Source organism: Sceloporus occidentalis, unplaced genomic scaffold (assembly GCF_023333645.1).
Source record: "Sceloporus occidentalis isolate IW3139 unplaced genomic scaffold, rSceOcc1.0.p SCAF_20, whole genome shotgun sequence".
In the NCBI taxonomy this organism is placed as follows: Eukaryota; Metazoa; Chordata; class Lepidosauria; order Squamata; family Phrynosomatidae; genus Sceloporus; species Sceloporus occidentalis.
The window spans coordinates 2,857,123-2,882,292 of NW_028317000.1; the positions used below are offsets into that span (position 1 = coordinate 2,857,123).

The following is a 25,170-nucleotide window of genomic DNA, read 5'->3' on the forward strand; positions in this document are numbered from 1 at the left end:
ACTAGGAACTGAGCCCCGGGAAAGGGATTTGGAGTTACACAACCCTAGGCTGCATGCACACTGGAGAAATAACCCAGTTTGGCACCGCTTTAAAGCCTCAAGGCTATGGAATTCTGGGAGTTGGAGTATTTTGTGGGCCCAGAACATGCAGTGTGCATGCAGCCCTAGAACTGGAAGGGGCCCTTAAAGTCAAGGCGCTCTTCCTAAAGTTTCAGTGGCATCTCTTTCCTTGTAACTGGGATCCGTCGGTTCGTGTTCTAGCTTCCGAAGCAGCAGAAAACAAGCTTGTCCATTTTCCGCATGACATCCCTCCAGATATTTAAAGACGGCTGTATCATTACACCTCTCTGTGCAAAACACATCCATCTCCCTCAAGTGGGTTTCTCATGGGGATTCTGGTTTCCAGACCTTTGGCCATCCTTTTCCTGCCACATTGAAGCCTATCTGGGGCCAGGTAGCAAAGAGATTTGGGTTTCAGGTTCCTAACCTATGTCCAAAAGCCATTCCTCTCCCAAAGGTAAGTTGGGAACAGTCCCTGCCTGCTTTGCGCACTCTCTGAAAATGTGTCTGATTCTTCCTAATTTGCACCAATGATTCTGGTCCTTCCAAGCCTGGGGAAGGGCAAGGATGCCTGCCCCTCCAGATGCATTATGGCCTGCTACTCCCATCAGCCCCATCAGTCAGAGGAGGCACATAACCCTTATGGAGACTCCAAGCATTTCACAGCAAGGACTACTCAGAGGTAGTTTTGCCAGTTCCTTCCTCCGAAACATAGCCTGCAGCACCCAGCCTTCCTTGGGGGCCTCCCATCCAAGGACTAACTAGGGCTGACCCAGCTTAGCTTCCCAGATCAGGCACACAGCGATTGCTCACACTCAGTTTATTAAGATGGCCCCAGACGGCGCCCACCAAGACCCACTGTGCCATCCTCCGAATGCCATGCTTTGGGCAGTGGCTCTGTAGCAGAAACAGAAACAACAGCAGTGGGGTCCAGATGGCATAAAGGGCCTTATTGTCTCTGCCGGACTCCAACACCATCGTCGCCCTGAAGGGTGGCAGTATCCAAGCCCAGTGGCACACAATGGGGCCCTTTTCTTGGGCAGCAAAGGCCCACGTGGGTCTCCGGCACACAGCGCTCTGGCCACAGTCTCCCAAAGGAAGGGACGGGTTGCAGGGCTCAGACCATGCCAACAACAACCACAACAACCACCACAACAACCCAAGCAGGGAGAGGGTCCAGACTACTAATAGAAAAGAGGTCCCTTGCAATGCCTCCGGACCCAAGGCGGCAACTTTGCCCATCAACTCTGGCCTGCATGGTCCATCCATCATGGGTATGCTGAACGTCTCCATGGAGTCTACCACCAAATACCATCTATCTGGTGCCCCCCATCACTGCACCCCAAAACAGTCTCTGTGCTCTCACTCCATGTTGTTGTTGTGTGCCTTCAAGTCATTTCTGACTTATGGCGACCGTAAGGCAAACCTATCACAGAGTTTATCTTTGTCTCTGTTCGTATCTGTTTCATGTTTTGCCATTTGGTGGAAAGGATGCTCATATATAAATAAAAACTACTACTATTATTATTATTATTATTATTATTATTATTATTATTTTCCTGCCTGGAGGGGATTTGCCCCATTGTGCTGAGAGGAAGGGGGCTTCCATGGCTGGGCAGGGATTCAAATCCTGGTCTCCCGTGAGAGTCCTACTCCAACACTTACTTGTTCTGGCACCCCGAAGAGTCCCAAAATGGATCCAAAATGGTGCTTCTGAAGCTCTCTGAGCTGGAATAGTTAGCAATTAAATCCCGCTTATTGTGTCAGGGATGAGCACCAGATTGGTGCCATTGGTCACAATGGCAACTTGCTTTCCTGGAAGTTGTCTATGGAGCAGCGTCAAGGAGTTCTTAGACCTGGTCCATGGCCACCCCTTTGACTTAATGGGCAACAAGCACACTCTAATAATAATAATAATAATAATAATAATAATAATAATAATATATTTATTTGTATCCCACCTCTCACTCTTGCCTCACCCCGACTTGCAAACACCCCAAAAGACGGACCCCATTTGGCCCGAGGACCCCTCCGTTTCACCTTCCAAAGGCCTGGCCACCGTCAGTCAAGTGTCCGACTCGGACATTTCAACAGGCCTCCGCTTCCAAAAACCCCATTGGCTTTTTGGATTTTCCATTTTGGCCAAAGTGACTCATTCTGCTTCTCTCAAAAAGCAGAACAGGAAGAATGAAATGCCAATAAGTCAAAAAAGGCGACCCAGAGGATCCCAGTGCTTCTCTTTCAGACCATCAGAAGGAAGGATCACTCCATCAGCACATCTATTTCTATATGCATTTTGCAAGGCAGCACAAGGAAAAGAAGTCTAAAGGCAAAGGCCCAAATGCGAAGGAAGAGAGGCCCCAAACTTTGGGGCTGGCAGGGAGTCTTTCCATAACTTGGGGGCCACAACCGAAAAGGCCTCTCTCTCTCTGTTTTTGGGGCAGAGTCTTAGCCCTTCAAGGTGGGACCAGCCTTCTTTGCAGGAGCAAATCTCTTGCAAGGCCAGAAAGGAGCCAGAGAGGAATGTGTGTCAAGGCTGGGCTCTGTGTGTTTGTGTGTTGTCAGTTTGGGAGAGTGGCTTTTGGCTCCCCATTTTGAGATCTCCAGCTTAGACTGGGTCCCAAATGGGGGGCGATGCTTCTCCCCTGGAAAGCAGGGGGTCCAGGATGGGTGGCTCTAGGGAGCCATTGGGCCCAAGCATGCAACACTGTGGGACTGGTTGTGGTTCTTGTTGTTCTTCTTGTGTGCCTCCAAGTCATTTCTGACTCATGGCGAAGCAACCTAGTGGCAAGATTTGTTCAGAGGGGGTTTGCCATGATGGCCCTCCTCTGAGGCTGAGAGAGTGTGACTCTGCCAAGGTGGCCTCTCCAGAGCCATGCTCCAATGCTCAAAGCAAATGCCCCCCAAAAGACAAGGAAAGTGAGGGGGGCTCAATGTACGCCCCCTTCCTCTCCTCTGAGTCTCCTGCTTCTGGAGTTTGTGGGGGAACTGCTCCGGATCTGGGGTGCCCCCAAAAGCCAAGCCCTTTGCCTTGTGGCTGAGATGTTGGGGTGTCCCTGGGGTGTTTTTTTTTGGGGGGGGGTCAGAAGGCAAGAGAGCCTAGCTTTGCATTGGTATGGGGGTCTTGGGGAGGAGGCTTTGCAAGGCTGGGTCCCAGGGGTCTTGGGGGGGTCTGTGTGTGTGTTGGGGGATGCTTTTGAAGGTCTTGGGGGGCTCAGGGCTGGCAGGGAGGTTTGCCCCTTTGCCACTGCACCCCCCAGGAAAGAGCCAGGCGTGGGCAATGGATGGGGAAGGGGCTCTCTGCACATGGCTTGGGGCTACACTGGGGCAGCAGGAGGGGTCTCTGGAGCTGGGGAAGCTGGAGGGGGGCTTACCGGCGGATCCCCCCGCAGGACTGGAACTCGGCTCCGGCTGCTTGGATGGCAGTCTCTCGGGGGCCAGTGCCCCGCCTGGCCTTCCTCCTCCTCCTCCTCCTCCTCCTCCGGAGGGCGATGGCAGCCCAAAGAGGGAGCAGGCAGAGAGAGACCCAGCCAGACTGAGACTCCCAGAGAGAGAGAGAGAGAGAGAGAGACTGGGAGGAGGAGGACGCGCCTTCTTCACACGTGACGAAGAGGAGGAGAGGAGGAGGAGGGAGGAAAGGATGGGCCACTGGGCAGACTGGGCAGGGCTTCTGGGGTGCCCCCTTGCCCATCAGGGCCAGCAATGGCCTCTCTCAGCTGGGCAGGGGCTCACCCAGGGATCGGGACCCCCACGTTGTCCAAGGGAGCCCAGGACTGGAACACACCCCCAGGACACATAGGATCCCAGGCTTAGAAGGGACCCCAAGGGCCACTCCTTCTGCCAGGCATAGGATTCTAGAGTTGGAAAGGACCCCAAGGGCCACCCATTACAAACCCTTTCTTTTGCCAGGCAGGGTGGCATAGCATCCTGGGCTTGGAAAGGGCCCCCAAGGGCCACCCAGGACAAGCCCTTCCTCCATCCTATGCAGGGAGGCGTAGGATGCCAGAGCTGCAAGGGACCCCAAGGGCCATCTAGTCCACCCTCCTTCTGCTAGGCAGGGAGCCATAGGGACCTAGACTGAGAAGAACCCCCCTGTAGGACCTCTATCAAGAAGGGGCCATATCCCAGTCTGTCTGCTGCCTGAGGATGGGTTGGGGGTGGCTCAGCTCTTTGGGGTCGCTCTGGGGCTGTTCAAATCTATGGGGGATGCTTTTGCAAGGCCTGTGGCCCCCTTCTCTCTCTGACCCAAAGGCAGACCACATTCGAGACCCCAGCCCCATTTGGGCCTCTTGTCCTCCTTGGCCACCTTCTTTCTTTCTCTCCCTTCCCCTTCCCCTTCTTCTTCTCCTTCTTCTTCCACCAGAAAGGATCCCAGGGTGGCTTTAGAGAGAAATGAAAGCAATAAAATGGAGGGGGAGAAGAGTCAAGAAAAAGGCGCAGCAGAGCAGTCTCATGGAAACCTGGACAGGATCCATGGCACCGCATTCTTGGGCCACTGGCCAAAGAGCGAGACCCCAGATGCCAGCAGCATATTTCGGAGAGCCCCCGCTCTCCAATGCAAAGCCTGGTCTTGTGGTTGCACACCTTCAAGTTGAGCCTGACTTGGGGCAACCCTTTCCCAAGGCTTTCTTGGCCTGATTTCTCCAATGGATGTTGCCCACCGTGGCCTCCCTCTGAGGCTGAGAGAGTGTGCCTTGACCAAGGGGACCCAGTGGCTCCACACGGATGAGACCCCTGGCAGACCCCACTTCCCTGGCAGAGACCCATGGAGGGGCCAGGGGCACTCCCTCAAATATTGGGGTCCCAAGTTGTTTGGACATCACCCCTTGAGTCCAGTTCTGGGCAAAACAATTCAAAAAGGATGTGGAGAAACTGGAGCCATGTGTCGAAAGGATGGCAACCAAAATGGTGGAAGATCTGGAAACCATGAAGCCCTATGAGGAAACACTTAGGGAATTGCTGGGGATGTTTAGCCTGGAGAAGAGAAGGTTAAGAGGTGATATGATAGCCCTGTTTACGTATTTGGAGGGATGCCATATTGAGCAGGGAGCAAGCTTGTTTTTTTGCAGCTCCAGAGACTAGGACCCAATGGAGCAATGGATGGAAGCGCCAGGAAAAGAGATTCCATCTCAACATTCGAGGGTCTTCCTGAGAGTAAGGGCTGTTCGACAGTGGAACAAACTCCCTCAATGGAGATTGTGGTGGAGCCTCCTTCCCTGGAGGCTTTTAAACCAAGTCTGGATGGCCATTTGTTGGGGATGCTTTGATGGAGAGTTCCTGCATGGCAGAAGGAGGGGTTGGACTGAATGCCCCTTGTGGTCTTCCAACTCTATGATTCTTCCCAAAGAGGGCCAATGCCCCCTTCAAGAAGTGCCAACATGGCAGCCAAGAACATGGCCGGCGTTTTGAGACGCAGCTGTTTTGGGCCACAGAGAAGCTGCCTCAAAAGCAGGGATGCAGAAGAGAGAGAGAAAGAGGAGGCAGGGCTGGCTGTGAGCCTGGCTGGGACCCTTGACCACCCGCTCATAGACATGTGTGCCAACCATGGGGTGGCAAAGAAGGCCTGGGCAGATGGCATCACTCCTTGTGCCGTGGAAGGAAGCAGCCACAGCAGGATGCCTCTTTGCCTGCTGTTTGCCTCCTGTGTCACACCAGCTAACAATGTCCCTGGTTGTGGCTGAGGATGTGGAGGGTGACAAAAACAGCACAATCCAACACAAACACAGAGAGAGAGAGACCCCAGGACTGCCAGGCATTGGACTGGAACCTCATTGCAGGACAGTGGGGCAGAGGCCTATTCATTTACTCTAAGTACAACAAAATCCAACGTTCACAAGACAGTGATGTCTCTTCAGTCAACTGAAATGCAGTTTCATGTGCAAAAGAATGATGATGATGATGATGATGATGATGATGATGATTTGCAAGACTCAAAATAGCACCACTGTTATTGTGATTTGTTATTCGACCAACGTGGCAACCCCTGAATACGCTTCATTGAGAGAAAGGTACAGAATACGGAGATCTCAGCAATGATAATGAATCCACAGTGGAGATCTAGAAGAGTCCTGAAGTGATGATAATGTCCGACCTGGGCTCAGGAGGCCTGGGTTTGAATCCCCAAAGTGACCCATGAAACCAACCCTTTGGGGTTTGTCACTACTTCAGCCTGGCCTGCCTCAGAGGGTTGTTGTGAGGATGGAGGAAACCCCAATACACCTCTCTGAACCGACTACAAGAATGGTGAGCATGCTTAGGAGCAGCATTATTGCCATTAATGATTAGGCGTCTTCTTGTAATGGTAATAATAATGATAATTACTATGATTATTATTATTCCGTGGGTCGCAGGAGGTTATTTGAGGAGGAACGCCTCCTCCTTAATGCTCTTCCAGGCTTCGGAGGAAGACGGTGCTATTATTCCCAAGGCCTTTGGGGGTCAGGCAAGGGTAAAATCTGCATTAAAAATGGCATTCATATAATTAGATAATGGTATTAATTAGAGGCACTGTGTGCGGAAACGCATTACCTGATGTTTGCAAACCATGCTGCTTGCAATATTGCAAACATGACCCATGTGTTGCCAATCTGGTGACTTTCACACCAAAATGGGTACTTTTCAGAGCCTTTGGTGTGATTTTGGTGATTGGTTTTAATGGTAATTTTGAGAGTTGAAATAAGTATTTGGTGAGATATGGGGGGGGGGGGGGGGATTTGGTGAGATTTGGCCAAACATTTGGGGAATTGTCTTCGAGGCTTGTTGGGAACACTGCCCATGTTTGCAAACCATGCTTTTCACTGTTTGGAAAAGTGACCTTTTCTGGATTCTGGGAATTGCTTTCCCCCCAAATTGACAACATAAAACAGTCCCTTTGGAAACAAGCTTTCCACGAACTTCCCTCTTAATGCAGCAGCAAACCTTGTGTCTTTTCTTTTCGGTGGGAAGAAGAAGGAAAGGCAGGGAAAAGAATAAAGCTTTTACAAGGCCTGATATTAATAGATTGGAAAGTGTTCTTCCTGCATTTTTAATGCAAAGTATCAGGGCGGGAAAAAGTGGCGGAGAGACAAACTCTGCGACGAAAAGGCTTCTTAATTAAAATAATAATTTTAAAAATGCCAGCTGGCTTTGCACCGGAGGCTTTGCAGAATCGAGATCCATCTGGGTGCCTCGGATCGTGAGCCCCATCATCCCCAGACAGCATGAGTTTTTGCTATGGCTGCCTTGGGTTGCATCTCCACTGCAGAATCGATGCAGTATGACACCACTTTAAGTGCCATGAGGACTCAATGCTATGCAATACTGGGATGTGTAGTTTTGCGAGACATTTAGCTTTCTTTGCCAGGAAACCTCATCCTTGTAATGTTGCCAAAGGTCTATTTCCTCAAGAGGTCATCTCTAAACTCCAGGGTTTTGGCCTTGACTTGAGATAGTCATGCGCTGGCAGCCCCTTCTGACCCTTCTCCTCCTCAGCCTTATAGACATCATATATCTGGACCCTTGATGAAGAGTCTTGCAGAACCTGGAAGCTTGCACCGAGGTGGAATTTAAAGTTGGTCCTAATAAAAGTACTACCCGCCTGTGGATTTTGGGCTTTGTTTGAATGCAAAAGCAGCACAGGCTCCATCAGAGCAGATGGGGGTCCAAGTGGAGCTCCTTCTGCCGTGCAGAATACGAATAACCATCATGGAAAAGCAATGCAAGCACTGAAGTGATACTTCTTTGGGTTGCATGCCTGCGATTATGTCAGAAGCCACAAAAATGAGGCACCATGGACCTCAAGGAAAGGACAAAAAGGGCAGGGTCTCTAGCCCAGCATCCTCACCCCTCCTCCTTGTCTATCCACTCCTCAGTAACTGGGATACTGAGTCTAAAAGGGAACCCTTGCAATGCCACGCTCTCCCTTCTCCATCTGCAAAGCCCACAGCAGCCTCCTGCCAATGGTGCCAGTGGCAAAAAGCCCGTCCCAATCCATCCCATCACAACCCTTGCCCAGCACTTTGCAGAAAGAGCAAGCGAGCCACGCATTCCTTAAAGTGCTGCCGAAGGAGCGCATGGGTCGATCGTTGCAGCGTTTCCAGGAGGGTGACTGCAATGCAAGCGTGCTTCTGGTCGGCATATTAGGTCTGGTTATTAACATATATTATTTATCCAGCGCCATCAGCATGAAGCCAGGCTTGGCTGCCAATGCTGGGTAAAGCACTTCATTTCCAATGCAGCCACACACTCCTGCCAGCTTCTGGAGGGCCTTCTTCCATGTGAGCTCAGTCTGGCTTTTGGAGGGTCACAAACCCAGCTGGCCATCTTGATCCCACTCTGATGTTGTTTGGCCGCACATGTCCCAGCTTTCATCTCCACAATGTTGGGCAGCATATGAGAAAGGGTGGCTCTCCAGGTGGTTCTAGAAATAGAGATCTCCCCACATTGTCCCTATTTGAGAGGGTCCTTGCTGCCTCTCACAGTTAGGGCTACTGGCACCTGAGCCCTTTTTGATTTTTGCCCAGCAAGGATCAATCGACACAGATAGCGCAAGGCTGGTTTATGCTCTGTAATCTGATCTCTCCGTTGGCTGGCAGGAAAGCAGCTGAAATTGCTGCACCTGCAAACTCCGGTGGACGGGACGAAACCCAATCCAACTTGGTGGCATTGTTTGGTGGGGATCGGTGTGCAAGTCATGGGGTGGGCATTGGTGGCACAAAGGCCCCCTCGGCTGTGCCAAGCTCCGGCCAACATCCCCCCCTTTTTGGACTCAGTTGTCTGAGTCCCTAAACAGTAGCAGCAGCTGGACAAGGGCTTGGGAGAGACTGCAATGCCATCAGCAGTGGGCTTGTGGTCTTGCACCCAGCTTTGGCTGTTCCTTGTTGGAAACCAGGTGCAAAGCTAGAGTATTTCTTGGAAAAAATGTAACTACAACTCTGCAGCACAAGACCAAAACAACGCTTTCCCCCAAATAAAGTGTACCAACAGCTGACAAGGGAGTTCTGGGAGCTGGAACCTTACAGGAAAGTGCCTGCCTCTCTTCTTCATCCTTTATCTTTTCGTCTCCTTCCTCTTAGCTTTCAGGAACAAGTATTGAAATGACAGGCCCCTGATTCTTGGGAACACATGTGCATTTCTGTCCCTCTTGCCACCAGAGTCCAAGGCCCCCTCTGTCTTGCTAAGAAGACGCATGCTCCCACAGTGAGCATGGATGTGCCATGGCCGCCACTCCACTCCCGCTGTGCCCAATGCAATGCCCGCGTGGTGGCTCTTTGGCCCCTCCGGCCCCGGCTGCCGACTTGCGCCGCAGACTGCCTGGCCGCGCTGGCACTTGAACCGTGCCGTTTCTATGGCAGAGCTACTGTATCCTTGGCAACGCCAGGCACAGAAAAAGAGCCAGGAGAAAAGGAGACATAATCTTGGGGGATCTAGTGATGTGCGTGTGTTTGTGCCTTTGTATGTGGGGCCCCAGAGGAATCTGGTTCCTTCCTACTTCAGCGTCTCTTCTCTCTGCCTTCCCATGTGCCACATCTCTTGCATAACATAGCCCATCAGCCACATGGTTTAACAATTGGGCAACTGGGGATCATCATGTTCAAACAGCTCCTTTGAAATATTCAAAGCCATGAAATCAAAGCATCCCTGTTAGATCACTGGAACCAGAGCTCTCTGGAATCAAACCCCTTTCTCCCTTCTTTCTGCCTCCAAAACCTCCCTGGAGATTTTTCAACTGGATATTGGGCATCTTCTTTCAGGAGTGTTCCTGCATGGCAGAATGGGATGAGTATTCATGGTCCTTGGGGTACCCTTCCAACTCCATGGTTTTATGGTCCTATGCCAACCAACACATGGATGGATGGATGGATGGATGGATGGATGGATGGATGGATGGCACACAGATGCACAAACACAGAGACACCTGCCCGCAACCCGTGCCTTGCTGACCTTGTGAAGCCAGACGGCCCAAAGGACGAGAAACAAGCCTTCTCCAGTCTTGGTGATGGTTGTTTGAGATAAGTTTTTTTAATTGCTTCGTTTGATCTGTACAAAGTTGTTGAAAAATATACAAATTGTACATTGTCCCCCCATCGGCTGTGCAGCGCAGATCCCCCCGCGCTTTCCCAACCCTTTCCCCAAAGGAAACACAGGGATTGAGCTGTAATTGGTTGCCACTACTACCATTTCCAACTCGTGGCAACTCTATCGTGAGTTTTGGTGGCCAGATTTGTTTGGAGAGAGGGCTTGCCTTTGCCTTCCTCTGAGGCTGAGAGAGTGCGACTTACTGCCCAAAGTCACCCAGTGGGTTTCTGTGGCTGAACTGGGACAAAGAGTTGTGGTCCAACAGTCAAACCACTGCCCCACAAAGGACCAAATAGTCACCTCCAAAGTCTAGGAGCTAAAGTTACATAAATTTGGCAGAGAAAAAGTGCAACAGTTCTTTTAGATAAACACTCCAAATCCCCAAAATGGATGTGAGCAAAAAGGAGAAATGTGTGTGTCTGCGTTGGTGTCAAGGAGGAAATCAGATGGGAAACATTTCTGGGGAACCGCTAAGGAAGTAGCCAGCTGTCCTTCCTCTTTTATTTCGGAGCTGAAGAGGGTGGCACAGCTGGACTACAGTTCTCTATTAGAAATCATGCTGCCCCTGGCCATTGGGTTCGGGGGTGGGCATATGCCTGGAAAGAGGTGGGTTGGGGGGTCCGACTGGTTCCCAGACGCAGAACCCCCACCTTATTCCAGAAAAGTACAGAACTAGGAACTATTATTTTGGGGAACTGAAAGGCTTTGCAGTCCCCCTGCGCCTGGCTTGGCCAATGGACGGTTGCAGGAGTTATAGGCCTGAACCCAGTTCAGAGTCATTGGAAACAAGTGGATTTGCCTCCATCATTGTTCAGCCCTTGACTCCACTTGGGACTGGCTGACTGGATTCCAGCCAAAATCTGCGCAACATGGCAACATTTTGTAGCCTAGCATGGTTTCTAACAATTGCATGGTCTTCCAAGATAGTGTCCCAAGACGGCAAGGCGGGCGTTTTTGGGGAGCAGATGTTGCTGAATGGTTGGGAGCCAAGGAGACGGTGGAGCTGTGGAAATGGCAGGAGGCTGGACTCTGCCTGATCCACCTTCCAAGGGGCCAAATGGCAAGGACCATCCAAATCCCATCCCTTCCCCATGAAGAGTGGCTTCCACCTCACCATCTGGGATCAGCCACGGTCCTCAGATTGCCCCCCAAGTGGCCATGTTTCCACATGAATCCCAAATTCTGACGGAATCCCAGTTGCTCGATGGTCGCAACTGGTACTCTTGACTGGCTGCTTAGGAAGCCCTCACCCAGCAATGGGAGATGATGGGACATTCACCTGGCGGACATGGTTACAAAGTGGACTACCGACTGTGCAAGGTGGGCACCTCTCTCACACCTGTGGGATAGAGGACCGCAGAGAGAAGGCTCCTCCGGAGCCCAAAATGGACGGGAGTGAAGAGTAAACTTATTTGGCCAAACCAGATTTCCCAGAAGAGTAGGGTCACCTAGAGATGTTGGTGGGCAGAGGTTGGGATGGGATGGGGGGAACACCATTTAACGTCAATAGGATCAATATAAAAATACGTTCTCATGAGGATCTGGTGGCACACGGCGCATTGGTACAGGCCAGACGCAACTGCGGTGGCAGCCACCTGCATGGCATTCTGGGAAAAGAGGCGACGCAGGTGGGCCTCCCCAGGCAGGGTCCGCCTTTTGCAAAAAATGGGAGGCATCAAACTTTAATCATCGTCGTCGTCATCGTCGTCATCGTCATCATCATCATCATCTTCCGTATTGATCTCTCCCGAGAGCACGTCCTCGATCCAGTCTTCCAGCTCCTCCGTGGAAGGGAGGTCGTCCTCATCGTCCATCTCTAACCATATGCTGTCAGCCTGGAGGAAAGAGGAAAGAGAGCATTGGAAGCGTTGGGAGGGAGGACGGGGGCCAGGAAGCTCCGGGGGGCTTCCATGGAGGATAGTGCCCCTCCATCCTTGGCCCTTTCCCAAGGATCAGGGGCTGCAAAGGAAGATAGCTACTCAAGGCTGAGAAGGTGTGCCTTGATCAGGGAAACTCTTGAGGAGACCCTGGGCTAGTCATACCTCTTTCTCGGCCACCTCTGAATATATCCTGCCACATCTATCCTTGTTTGCATCTGTGAAATGTTGGAGCATATCGCTAGCGCTAGAGCTAGAACTAGAGCTAGAGAGATAGAGGTAGCAACTGGCAATCCAGCATCACACCTGCATCATTCAAAGTCTTGCATGACTTGTAAATCCATCACCTGTAAATACCTTAAGCAAACCATTTCCTTATGAACCAGAGGACCTACTTGCTATAAGAAAGGAATCCTCACCTGCCAGCCCCACCATTTTATTTATATGAGAGAAGGCTGGCATCATGGAAACGATCAGCGTTACGTGGGCAGAGCAACCACAGAGCTGTGTCCACGTGTAAAGACACAGCGTAGATATCGCCCTCAAGGGCTATACCATTGTCCACCAAAGGATGCTGGAAACTGTTCTAAACGGCTATCTCTGTTTTGAGTTTGGCAACTGAACAAGGTGAATGCTGGAATATGGTTTGCTTATGTTTCAGTTCCATTTGTTAGTTACTTCAAGAAGGATAGATAGATAGATAGATAGATAGATAGATAGATAGATAGAGATAGATAGATATCGGGGGGGGGGGGGAACAGGACACACTTACATCTGTCACATTGACAACACCAATCTGAGGCCTGTTCAAGTCAATGCCGAAGGTTTTCTCCCAGTAAGGGATCAGCTGGGAAGGAGAGAAGGAAGAAGAGAAGAAAGAAAGAAAGAGTGAGGCTTTCTAGGGTAAAAAAACCCAAGGCATCTATGTTGAGGAAGGCCTACAGAATCCCAGCACTTGGCAAAGTTTCTTTTGTGGACAACAACTCCTTGAATCCTCCCACCCATGTGTTCCAAAAAAGGACTTTCCCAAACTCCTGCACTCATCCCATCTAAAAAGCCTCATGGTTCCCTATTCACCAGTGGGAAGTCCTCTGGATCGATCCAGATGATGCTGAGGTCTGGGTTGTCTGTGTTGTCTTCAGCCACGTCCTTCAGGATCTCCAGGAACTCATAACCATCTGCGGACGGAGAGAAGAGAAGGGAAAAAGGGAGGTTGTGAGAAGGGGAGGAACGAAGAATGCAAGCCTTCCTCTCCTGGTTGCATTCGCTTACCAGGATCGTCTTCCTCTGCAAAAGCAACAATGTGGATCCCATCGATATCATCCTCCTGGAAGAAGGAACAGACAGAGACAGAAAGAGAAATGTAAGTCACTGCTGGCTCTCTGTCTGACTGATGTTGGTTGGGAATATACAATCCAATGGGAATTGCATATTCCCAACAGATTGCATCTTGCACTGGATTCGCACATTGCACATTCCCAAGGGATTGCACAGGGCATGTGTTTACTTGCACACTGCACATTCCCATTGGATTGCACACTGCACATGTCATCCTCTCACATGCCTAGGATGCCTAGTAGATTTCTTCACAAGGAAAATTTGCAAAGTTTGGGGGCTGATGAGCTCAGAAAAGGGCGGGTAAAAGGATACCAAAGAGGTGCCCAGAATTACACATATTAGACCTCCATCCACATATGTTCCTAACCGAATGTAGGAGAGACTGTAGAAAGTCGATAGCAAGCCTATGGGTTTTTTTAAAGGCGGACTGGGCACATCCAAGGCCCAACAAAGGAAGGGAGATGCATAATTTATCAAGCCGCCGGACAGTAGAAAGTATCGCTTTGCAACAGAAACTGCTGGCTTTGCATTGCAAGCAGCTGCGCGACAGCATTTCGGGGAGAGCGCTTCCTGTCTCTCTGACAAAAGCCAGCGGGGCAGGGAGGTTTCGGGAATGGAAGTGTGTGTCATTGCATGCGTGCGTTTGTGGTGCATAACATTTGGTCCCAACGTGATGAAACAGACAGGGCAGACTCTTTTCTGTTCCTCTGGCCCAGCTCTCCTCTGTTGCAAGCGGTCCTGATTTGAACTCTGTGCCCAAATCCATGGCTGGAGATCAGTCTCAGGGACACTAATGGGGGAATCCAAGGTTCTTCTGACCCCCATCGTCCAGGGAAATGAGTGTCCCTCTCCCTGCCCCTTTGCCCTCAGACGTACCCAGGTTTCATACATGCTGTCTGGCTGGAGCTTCCTCAGGGTTGGCCTGCAAAGAAAATGGACAAAGAAGTGAGTTTGGATATGGCAGGAGATACAACAGAGAGAGAAATGATTTAACTGGACGGCCATCTTTTGCATTCTGGATTCCTGCAAGGAAATGGGTTGGACTAGTAGCCCTTGGGAACCTTTCTCTGTGACTCTATGGTTCAAAAGCAAACGAAATGCAGGTGTACCATCTACAATATGTAGGGAAAACAACCAGAGACCTATAGACACCCAGGAATCCCACACCAACAATCCTAACTAGGGAGCTTCAACTATATTTTTCCACCTGCAACACTCCAGTTTCACCTCCATTTGGAACAAAGGTGCTGTCTTTTGCAAGGACTTTGGGCAAAAGGGAGAATGCCTAAGACCTTGGCGATGGAGAGGGCAATACCAAACACCATCATCCACTGTAAATTGGCAGTACCAGGTTCTAATCTGCCACCTTGGTTACAACTCACTTTTTATTTCAGACCACCGAAGAAGGCAAAAGTCAAAACATTTGACTAATACAGAGACTTAGCCGTGTTAGTCTGGGAAATCAGTATGCAAAGGGACCTGTGTAGTCCTCAAAGGTGCTACAAGATCCCTTTGTGCATGGATAAGTTCTGTTGGTGAATATAATAAACAGATAATAAGGACACCCATCCCTCTGCTAAGACTGAAGGGGCACTGTCTGGCCTTGGATGCCCAATGGGCAAATGTTAGCCGGCCAGCCTTGCAAGGCTGCTTCGCAGATTTCTTGCACTGGCGAGGGTTGGATTAGATGCCCATTGGTAACCTCTTCCAGCTCCATCTTTCTTTTGCAAGAGCGCATGCAAGGAAGGGCTACAGAGGAGCAGACAAACAAGGCCAGCGCTTTTGCAGTGGCTTTGAAACCAATTAACGTCTAAGCGAAGAAGAAGTGACCTTGGCTGTTTATGGGGAATCTGGATGCAGCCCCTCGAACGCACAGAGAGAGAAGCGTGGCACAAATGGGCTCTCCCTCCCTCTGCCCAACTCTGCTGTGGCTGCTTTGCAAGGCCAAGGATGGAAAGGGGGGGGGAGGTTGTTTTGCAAGATGGGAAGCCAGTGTGTGTGTTGTGTGTTTGTGTTTGTGGGTCAAAGCCAGAGCAAAAGGAGGAGGAGGCGAAGGCCAGCGAAGGATGGGAGAGGAATAGAAGGGGGAGAAGGGATGGAGGAGACCCTCGCCTTGCAAAAAGCAATGCCCTCATCCCAGCTTTAATGCCAACCCAGTGCCAGGAAAGGGCGTTTTTTTTTGGGGGGGGGGATGGCTGCCATGGCAACCAAAGCCCCTGATCTGCCAAACCTTGCTTAGCAGCCGTTGGCTGGAGATGCCAGGGCAGCTGGGAACCAGAGTGGCATGGGCATGGTCTCCTTCTTATGAAAAAGAAAGGGACAAAGACGAAGCAGTGCATGGGTGGCACCACAACAAATTCACACACACACACCCCACGGTGGGATGGAGGGGAACCCGGCTTCTGAGAAGCCTTGCTCTCCAAAATGGTGCCCTGTCCTTGTTTCTTTCCACCTTCGCCAGAGACAAGGAGATGGCATTGGAGCAAGTTCAGACCCTCGGTGGGGGGCTCAAAAGGACCCACCTCTGGGCCACCTGTGGTTCATGGGCCACCTTTCCATCACTCCTGAATCAGTAGAAAGGGTGGAGCAAAGAGGAGTTACTTCTCCAGTTTCAGAGGCAGGTGGCAGGGAGGGTAAAGGCATCCATGGTGCCATGGGGCACAAGGGCCATTTAGGAGGATGGATCAGCCCTTGGGTTCTCTGGGGAGAATGGGTGCTCTAGCACTTTCTCTCTTGCTTGCCCTTATCCCCACTCCAATGGGCATCTCTGTCTGTTTCCAAATAATAATAATCTGCAAATGCAATTGCAAAGGGGTCACTTGTTCTGCCTGGCATTGCCAGGGAGGGATTTGTCTCCAAGAGGCCCGGTTGGTTGGTCTGTCGGTTGCCTGGCTGGTTGTTTTGACAGCGAAGCGGAAGAGTCCTGATGAATGGCTTTTGACGGCTGGTGGGTACCAGCTACTACCAGACACACGTTTGGGAGGCAGAGGGAAAAGGGAAGGGGGCAAAAGAATGGCACACACAGCGGCCTCCACAGGCGGCTTAAAAAGACAACACATGCATGCACTATAAGAATGAACCACCTCCTTTCCATTTAACTCTATTTATATTGATGAAGAGAGGGAAATGGGCTTTAAAAGTTTTGCATGTTGCAATTTTTGTCTCTCCAAGAGGACTGACTCTTGAATATGTTTGTGCTTGGTGAACCGTTTTGGGAAAGGACCCTAGGAACGGCCGCAGCGCAAGACCCTAACCTCTTATGCTCTTCCAGGAACTGCACAATTTCTTGCTCGCTGTTTGGCTTGTCTGGGATGGTGACCGGTTCCTCTGTGAAAGGCTCATAGTAGTCGATTTCATTCAGTTTGAGGGACAGCTTCTTGGCAACCTGGAGTGGCAAAGAGAGCAGGGAATGAGCATGGCTTCTCCTCTTCCCAAGCCTTCTGCCCCATAAAACATACAACTCTCAATTAAAACAGGTGAATAAATAATCCTAGGAGCTGAAAGTTGCAGAGTTCTGTCCTGAGTTCAAATCCCACTTGCCCCTCCGTATTTTCTGGTTATGCCTCCTTTCTCTCCCAGCCTTGAGTACGTACCTTGCTATCAAAGGTGGCAAAGAAGGGGATGTAAGGATGGAACTCCTCTGCAGCGTCTTCATAGGCTTTGTAATCTGGAAAAGTAGACCAGAGAGGATCAGCACATTTGCACCCACACATGTCGAGCCATAAACTCTTTTTAAGCTAGTTCGGAGTACATACGTTCTGAGTCCTCATTCTTGAAGTATCCAATCAGTTTGGGCTCATCTTCTATGTTCTCGAAGGCCTGGAGTTCATGGTCTCCCTCAATGAACTCCACGGGATCCTCCAGGACCTGAAGGAAAGAGCAATGGTCACGCAGTCCAGCCTCCCTCTCTGATGGAGCTTGGAAAAGGACTACAACTCCCATAGGTCAGGCTGCTTGGATACCTCTGGGAGTCACAGTCTCAAGCACCAAGCTTTGGGGATCTGTGAACTTTCTTCCAAAAGATCATTGGCTTCAGATGTGGAGCAAACCAAGCAGGGGTCTTGGGGAGACCTGCTCCCCACCTTCTATGGCATCCTATAGGAAAACCCTATAGGTAAATGTGGCATCCTTCAGACATCTTGACCCCAGGCCGCTTGACCAGTCAAAGCCAGGGGTCAGGTAGCCACTGGCACGCATGGAATTGCATACTCTAGCTTGCAAGATGGAAGCCAAAAGCAAAGATGGGAGCCAAGATGGGCGCCCCATGCAGAGCACATTGCAGTTGTCCGGTTGGACAAGGTACTGGACCAAAAGCATGGAAATGTTATTAGAGGGCCTATTATCCCCCAAATTCAGGGGACAATCCAGGAGAAGGTGAGTAGAGCTATGGGTAAAAGTTACTCACATCCAGGAGAAACTCCACTAAAGTGTCGGCAGAGAACTCCCCATCGTACTCAATGATTTCGTCGTCCTTGAAGACGTAGATGCTGTCTTCCTCTGACAGTCCTGGAGGTGGGAGATGCAAAGAAGAAAGGTATCCCTCAGAATATGATGGGGGCGTGAGTCCCTCCCTGGTGGTCAAAGGCTAGGACTCCCCAAAAGGATGGAACCCAGTTTGATTTGTGCCCCTCAACCAGGTGTGAAACCATCCACTCTCCCAGGAGGGAGCATCTGGCTTTACGCAGGAGCCATACAAAGGAAGTGTGTGCATATAAGAGCTTCAGAGAAGTTACTTTTGGGGATGATGGTTCCCAGAATCCAAAGGTGTGGGGATTCTGGGAGTTTCCACCATAAGTTATTTTTCCAAAATGCAAAGATTTATTATCAACCTTTTGCAGGATCCTGCCGTCAAAACCAAGGCGGTTGATGCCAATCTCTTTGGGGCAGAGACCTAAGTGTTGATGTTTGCAAAGCACAAGAAAGGAGCTGGGAAATGCCACGGTTTTGCATTTCAAGGCAGCTTTCCACTGCCATCTAGCGGCTCCTGGCAATAAAAACCCAGCCGCTTTCCCCCTCCTTCTGGAAGGAGGCAGGATTAGCCAGGGCTGGAAAAGTTACATTTATCAGGTCACTGGGATTTTCTAATTTCATGCTGTTACTCCTTGTACTGCTGGAGAAGTAACCCACTGCATTATTTATACATTGTTTAGTTAAAATACAGTGGACGCTTGACATCCGTTGGGGTTTGGTACCAGGACCTCCCCATGGAGACCAAAACGCACGGACGCTCAAGTCCCATTAAGTACAACAGCAAAGTTAAAGGGTGGCCCTTATATAAAATGGCAAAATCAAGGGTTACTTTTGGAATTTATATTATTTTTGAGTATTTTCATGGTTACAGAAGTTTGTTTGTTATGGATGGGAATAAATCAAAATGCACTATCTATTCCCATCCAATGCACAAACCGGGAACGGATGCTTTCTCATGCATGACTTTGGTTGCAGGGACTTTGCAACTGACATGGAAACTGCCTTCGAGGGTCTGCAAATGGAGGGTCTCCACCTTTGGTTTGGGTCTGACTCCCAGCATCCGGTGTTTCCAGGACCCCTCTTCTTCTCCCGCTTTGCCCCCCAATTCCAAGGAACCCCCGCCATCCTCACCAAGCTTCTTGGCCACAGCGGCATCCTTCTCCGAATCTACCAGGCCGAACCCGACCCCTTTATCTTCCAGGACTTGGGCGGCTAACTAGGAGAAAGAGTCCAGAGGGGGGCAGGAAGGAAGGAAGGAAGGAAGGAAAGAAAGAAGAAAGAAAGAAAGAAAGAAAGAAAAGGGGGAATGAAAAAGCCTTGGAGAGAGAAAAGTGTTTGGAATTAGGTGCACAACCAAGTTATATAGCTTGGGTTATCTGGGGCGTCTAAATACAATGTGCCCCCAATCCTGTTAAAATAACCCATGCTGGAATGTTTTATTTATGTCCTTTATTTCATAATAATAATAATAATAATAATAATAATAATAATAATTTATATCCCACCTCTCCCTACAGGTTGAATAATAAAATATACTTATTTGTCCAGCCCCTTAAACCTGCCATAGCGCATGGCCGCAGCATGTCTCCATGGCCTTAGGGAGGCTGTCCAGAGGCCCACATACCTGCCATGGCTAAGTGCTACAGGATTCTGGGATCTCTAGTTTTGTGTGATATTTAGCGTTCCCTCCCAGAGAGCTCTGGTGCCACAACAAGCTCCGGATCCCAGGATTGCATAGGATGGAGCCATGGCACTTAAAGCGGTACCAAAGTGCATTAATTCTGCAATGTGGCCGCAGCATGCAAAGGCAGAAGAGCAGTCAGGATGGCCTTTAGTTGGCTAGCAATGTCCAAGGGGCCGAACCTCTTTATGAAAAACCTGGGAGAGCAACCCTTGGAAGTCTAAGGTGAGCACCTGACTGGATTGACCATTAGCCCTTGTCCATCCCAGTCCATCCCATGACCCTCCCATTTATCTTGCATTGCAAGGGGACGATGGGACCTCCCTCCATCAACAGGGTAGAAATGCATCCCTTGCATCATCCAAAACCCACTCCTTCATTGCCAGAAGAATTCAGAAAAAGTAGGTAGGAGGAATCCAGCAGCACCTTTTGGTTTATTTCAACATGGATAGTAGATTTCACTTCTCCAGCTGGAATTCATCTCCAGTCTCAGGCCTGCAAACCAAAACCGCCTCTCTTCACTGTTCAAAGGTTTGTAGCCAATGTTATATCTGCATCATTTGGTATCTGCTTACGCTCCAATCCCAGCACTAGAACTAATGGACCCATGGCTTATATTAACTCCATCATTGGAAATGAATTAAAGCATCCATGAGTGTTCATGCTGAAATAAAGATGTGTGTGTTGTTTGCCTCCAAGTCGTTTCTGGCTTACGGAGACCCTAAGGTGAATCTATCATGAGGTTTTCTTAGCAGGTTTCTTCAGAGGAGGTTTGCCATTGCCATCCTCTGAGGCTGAGAGAGTGTGACTTATTGCCCAAAGTCGCCCAGAGGGTTGCCATGACCCTGTGGCTTAATATTGTGCTCCTTCCATTGCCTCTGAGGAAGTGGGTTGAAACCCACAAAAGCCCATCCTGAAATAAAGCCAAGCTGCCACTCAACGTCTCCTTCCCTCCCTCCCTTTTGTGTGCCAAACTCTTCGCTAGAACTGAGCTAAAAAATTAATGTTTGGAAAAGGATGGCATTCAAGATTTCGGCCTCCCTTCAGGGTCCGATTGTCCGCTTTCGGCACCTGTTTAAGGAGAGATTTCCTTTCGCACGCGGCCAGCGATCAGATGTCGAGCGTCGGATATCAAACCAAGAGAGCGGTCACTCATAAGAGCCCGCCGGGGCTTGGAAAGTCACCGCTTGCTATATTTCATGGGAAGCTAGGTATCAAAGACGCTGAGCCATTTCATTGCAAGAACAGATTTCAGGTGCATCTGGAGATTTTGAATTACGCAAACCGAGTTCAAAGGTCAAGAGTAGTGTCCACTCTGCAAAAAGTTGGTGGTCCAAAAAACCCCTTTTTGTCTGTTTTTTTATTATATATGCTTGATATTCCATCCTTTGGTGGAAAGGGCGTCCATCATCATCATCGTCGTCGTCGTCGTCGTTGTCGTCGTCATCATCATCTCTCCCTAGCCAAGTTGTTCCAAATGTGGTTGGACTGGAAATCCCGGCAGCAATGGAACCAGTGGCGAGGGACGCTGGGCCTTGCAGTCTATCCATGTCTAAGGGCCACATTTCCCACGCCCTAAGGACCCACTTCTCTCAACCTGAGCCCTGTTTTTTGGATGCTCTTTTGCTGTGCTTAAAGGTGACCCTTTCTTGGTATGCAAGTCCTCTTAATGGTCTTCAAAGCCCTTGCCAAGCCAGGGATTGAAGAGAGAGAAAGGCCAGAGGGGGGCATTTTGGGGACTTTGGAGATGACCCCCTCCAAAGTCATCCTGCATTTCTGGCACTCCTGAAATGCCCCACGGCTTAAGCGTATCATCCACCTGAAAGCCAGCTGCCTGCACCAAAAGTTTCTTTTTCAATCTCTCCAATTTTACATCTATGTCCTACAAAGCCCACCTGGGACAGCTGGAGGAATTTGTAGTGCTTCTCTTTTGGCTGACCCACTGCCTCTGAACACAACCAAGGCCACCTGTTCCTATCACTTGGTGTCAGTTGCATGTCGGCATTAGGACAGAGACGTCCGTCATTGCTTCATATTAGTTTATCCTGTTGCATCATAAGTGTTTTAGATTCAGGATGCTATATTTTATTTCATGTGGTCATGGATGGAAAGGAAGATCCATTCATGAGATCGCCAAGGGCTTCTGGTTGGGTTGGCATCCCCTTCCTGGCCTGTAATGGCCATCTTAGCCACATTGGATCCTGCCTCCTACATTTCACAACCTCCTCCTACACTTTCCTGGGATCGGCCAGGACTAGAAACTGGGATCCTCATGTGGAGAGCTTTCTGATAAGCATGCTACAGTTTAGTCCTGGAGACAATTTCCCGGACGAAAGGAACCACCTTCCATTCCTGCAGAGATCTGCAATGCTTTTGAAATGGTTAGGTTTCCTCATTCAGCCAAAAGCCAAAGGTCACCATGGTCTCCAACTGCCCCCCCTCCCAAACCACTGGATCCTTCTCTCCAATCCAACCCGCTCCCAGGTGATAACCCAATGCTTAAAGCACTCCATATGGCTGGATCCCTCTGGCCATTGGTGACCCTTCAGGCTCCCTCTTCCCAGCTCCCCTTGGACTTGCTTTTCCCCTTCTACTCCAAGGGCTATCTAATCCTCCTGCTGCGCAAGGCATGCCGAAATAGCACTTCCCTAATGGAGAGCATCTCTGAAATGCTGCCTGCTCCCTTGGGTCAATTTTTAGAACTGTCCCACCGAGCTGCGCACTCTCCAGCAATTGCATCCCTTGCAAAAGCCACAGCGCTGGGGGCAGAGACCGCATGCGCCTGGCATGCTCACATTCCCCCCATCCTCACATTATCCCCCCCCCCAGCCCCCCTGCGTGAGATTCCTAAGGAAACTATTCCGGGCCTTTCGGCAGGAGAGGAGGAGGAGGAGGACTGAGAGTGATGCCACCGGCTGGGATCTTCTCAAAGAAGGCGCTCCAATTATGGAGATGGCAGATTTAGCTCCCTTGCTCCTCTCCTCTCCTGGGAAGGGTCCTTCGCTCTTGGCCTTTTTTTGGGGGGGGGGTGTTCAGCTGTGGGGCTTCAGTTATGGGGCTTCTGCACATTTGGAGAAGTTGGTGGCCATTCATCCATCTCTTGCCAATTTGAGAGTTCGGACTGGATTCTTCCTAACTTGTCTGTTCTTCCTTCCTCATTCACAGCTTTTGCAATCTTGGCCATGCTCCGGTGTCCCTTGGCCACACATATCCCAGTTTTCATCTGTGAAATGTCGGAGGTTATCAGTTTGGGGTTGCCAAAGTAACTAAATTTCATCAGTTTTGTGCAATTGTTAGACTCATGCACTTTTTTTGCAGGGGTGGCAGGAGGGTGTTGCAATGACCAAGATGTCAAATGGTCTGGAAACCAGCAAGCCCTATGAGGAGCAACATACATCCAGGGTCTCTCTATCTGGCTCTGTGGGTAAGAGAGACATATTTGAAATCGGTTGTGCAAGAGATGGAGATGCCGTGGTGGCTCTACTGCAGCAATGCCATGCTGGCCAGCTCCGACCAGGGAAGCTGGGGATTTGCTGGATATCACCCCTTTTTTGTACCTCCAAGCACAGGGCCATTCATGCACATCACCTTAGCAGGCATTGGGATGGGGGGATGCGCCCCTAACTTTGACCCCAGAACAGAGGTCCTTTCTTCATTATGGCAACCTCCCCTGCCTCCTATTTCTGCCTTCTGGGTGGACAGAGGCAAATGGGAGCCATCCCCACATGGGCCCTGAGCAAACCCAAGGGGGTCCGTCCCCTGACCAGAGTCCAGCTCCAACAGTAGCCAAGCAAGAGGTTAAGTAGCCAATCTCCCCACACCCCTCTTCAATGCAGCCCCCTCTTCAGTGATCTCCCCCAACCGCCAGCCAAATAAACACACGCTATAGGAGAATCTATAGGGCTGACCTAAGACACGCTGCAGCTGCTAGAGGCAAAGGAGGAAAGGCCCCCATTCCTTCTTCCAAAAGGCTGGTGGTGGGGTCTCTCAGGAAGTAACTACTAGGAGGGGGCATTGTCCCTTCCAAGGAAGAATAATCCCCCCCCATGAAATGTCTCTTCATTCCCTATACTTTTTGAATTGCAGAGCGATCTTGTAGCGCCTTTGAGACTAACTGAAAGAAAGAAGTTGGTAGCATGAGCTTTCCTAGGCTTAGTTGCATTTGATCATAGACCAATTTCTTTCAGTGAGTCTGAAAGGTGCTACAAGATCTCTCTACCGACTGATTTTACAGACTAAGACGGCTATATCTTTGGATTCTTGAAACACGGTGACTTAAAACTTCAGTGGTAGAGTTTAGGTACTCCAAGAAAATGCCAAAGGCAAAGCAACCCAGGGATGTCAGGACCCAGCAAATAACAGAGTCAAGAATGATTTTCAGTGCCTCACTTTCTGCCGTGCTAGAAATTGGGGGACTGAAGGAAAATGTTATGGGCAGAATTCTTACTTGGAGGCAGCGTGCCCACATTTTGCCCCCTCTGTATCTCTATAGCTGGCAGTCGGATGCCATCCTCCATGGCAGCTGATGCCCACTCAGAGACAGAGAGGCACATCCTTCTCAATGCTCTGCAAAGTCATCCCATGTCTCTCACTTTTGTCCGCCTGGGAAGCCATGTCAGGCCCTGCTGACCCTGGGTAGCCGGCTAGCATGAGGGACAGGTAGCCCTCCTGGCTGCAAGCATTCCCTGAGCCAGAGAACCACCATGAGTGCTTCTGCGCATGAGCGCCAACGGAGGGTGCTCCCTGCCCTGGCACATGCACATGGACCCCTTGTGCCCCCTCCTGGTCTTTACCTCCAGGATGAGCTCCTCCAGCTCAAACTGCTTCTGGGAGGCCCTGTCGTCCCCCACCGGCTCGTGGTAGAGCAGCGCCAGGATGTCAAACTTCTTCAGGATGGCCTTGTAGTTCTTGGCATTGATGTCCACCACCCGGTCCACGCCGTCGTATTCGGGGAAATCCAGTCCCTCCTCACCCCGAACCACAGGGCTGCGGATCATGGCCACCAGCAGCAGCAGTGCCGCCGGCACCAGGCCCAAGCGCTTCATCCTGACCCAGTTGGACGTTGTTGGACTTTGGGTTCCCAGAAGGAAAGAGGGAGATGAGTCGAGGCAGGGATGCTCCAGGGATCCCTCTGTGGTCCTCTCTCTTCCTTCCAGAAGTCACAGAAAGATGAACCTGAGAAGGAGAGCCGTGGACAGGGATGTGCAGCCCTCCTCCTCCTCTGCCCTTCCTCTTCCCCTCCTCCTCTTCTTCCACCTCCTCCTTCCTTCCTTCTCCTCCTTCTCTCCTGCCTCAGCCTGTGGCTCCCTTTAAGGTGGCAGCTGGCAGGGCGAGGGTGCCCAGGCTGGAGGCGCGGGGGTCTTTGCTGACACAGGGGGAGGCAATGGTGGATATGACCCCCTGCTGGCGCTCAGGGTGGTGACAACCACTCAGAGGGGCGCAGAGCTCCCAAAGCCAAGGTGAAAAGCCACGGGCTGCAGCCCATAAAAGAGGCTGGAGGGGGAGGGCGCTGGGGTCGGAGGGACGTCTTGTCCTCAGGCATTTGGCTGTATGGGGCCCCATCCCCCCTCTCCTGACACACCCCACCCCTCTGCTCCCTGCCTATATATGTATATGGTGGACATATAGGCCACCCCCCTATCTCCCAATATGCCTCTTGGCTCTCTCTCTTTGGGCTAGCAGAGGGCC

General features: G+C 50.6%; 2 protein-coding genes across 2 annotated transcripts in view; both read right to left on the reverse strand.

Moving 5' to 3' along the window:
• The window catches only part of LOC149301731 (astrocytic phosphoprotein PEA-15), a 31,745-nt gene extending 28,127 nt beyond the window's left edge, over positions 1–3,618 (reverse strand). The window contains exon 1 of the mRNA XM_089483266.1: positions 3,435–3,618. The gene's annotated coding sequence lies outside the window, so the exon portion shown is untranslated. The remainder of the gene's footprint in view (positions 1–3,434) is intronic.
• A 6,416-nt stretch (positions 3,619–10,034) lies between these two features.
• On the reverse strand, positions 10,035–24,945 carry LOC149301732 (calsequestrin-1-like). The gene is made up of 11 exons (XM_089482908.1): positions 24,276–24,945; positions 18,933–19,017; positions 17,737–17,837; positions 17,087–17,198; positions 16,925–16,998; positions 16,586–16,716; positions 14,208–14,253; positions 13,266–13,320; positions 13,071–13,171; positions 12,766–12,840; positions 10,035–11,951 (listed from the first exon to the last, which is right to left on the reverse strand). Exons 1-11 carry the CDS (start codon positions 24,525–24,527, stop codon positions 11,799–11,801), a joined length of 1,185 nt encoding a protein of 394 aa, XP_089339034.1. The 5' UTR covers positions 24,528–24,945; the 3' UTR covers positions 10,035–11,798.
• Between the last annotated feature and the right edge of the window lie 225 nt (positions 24,946–25,170).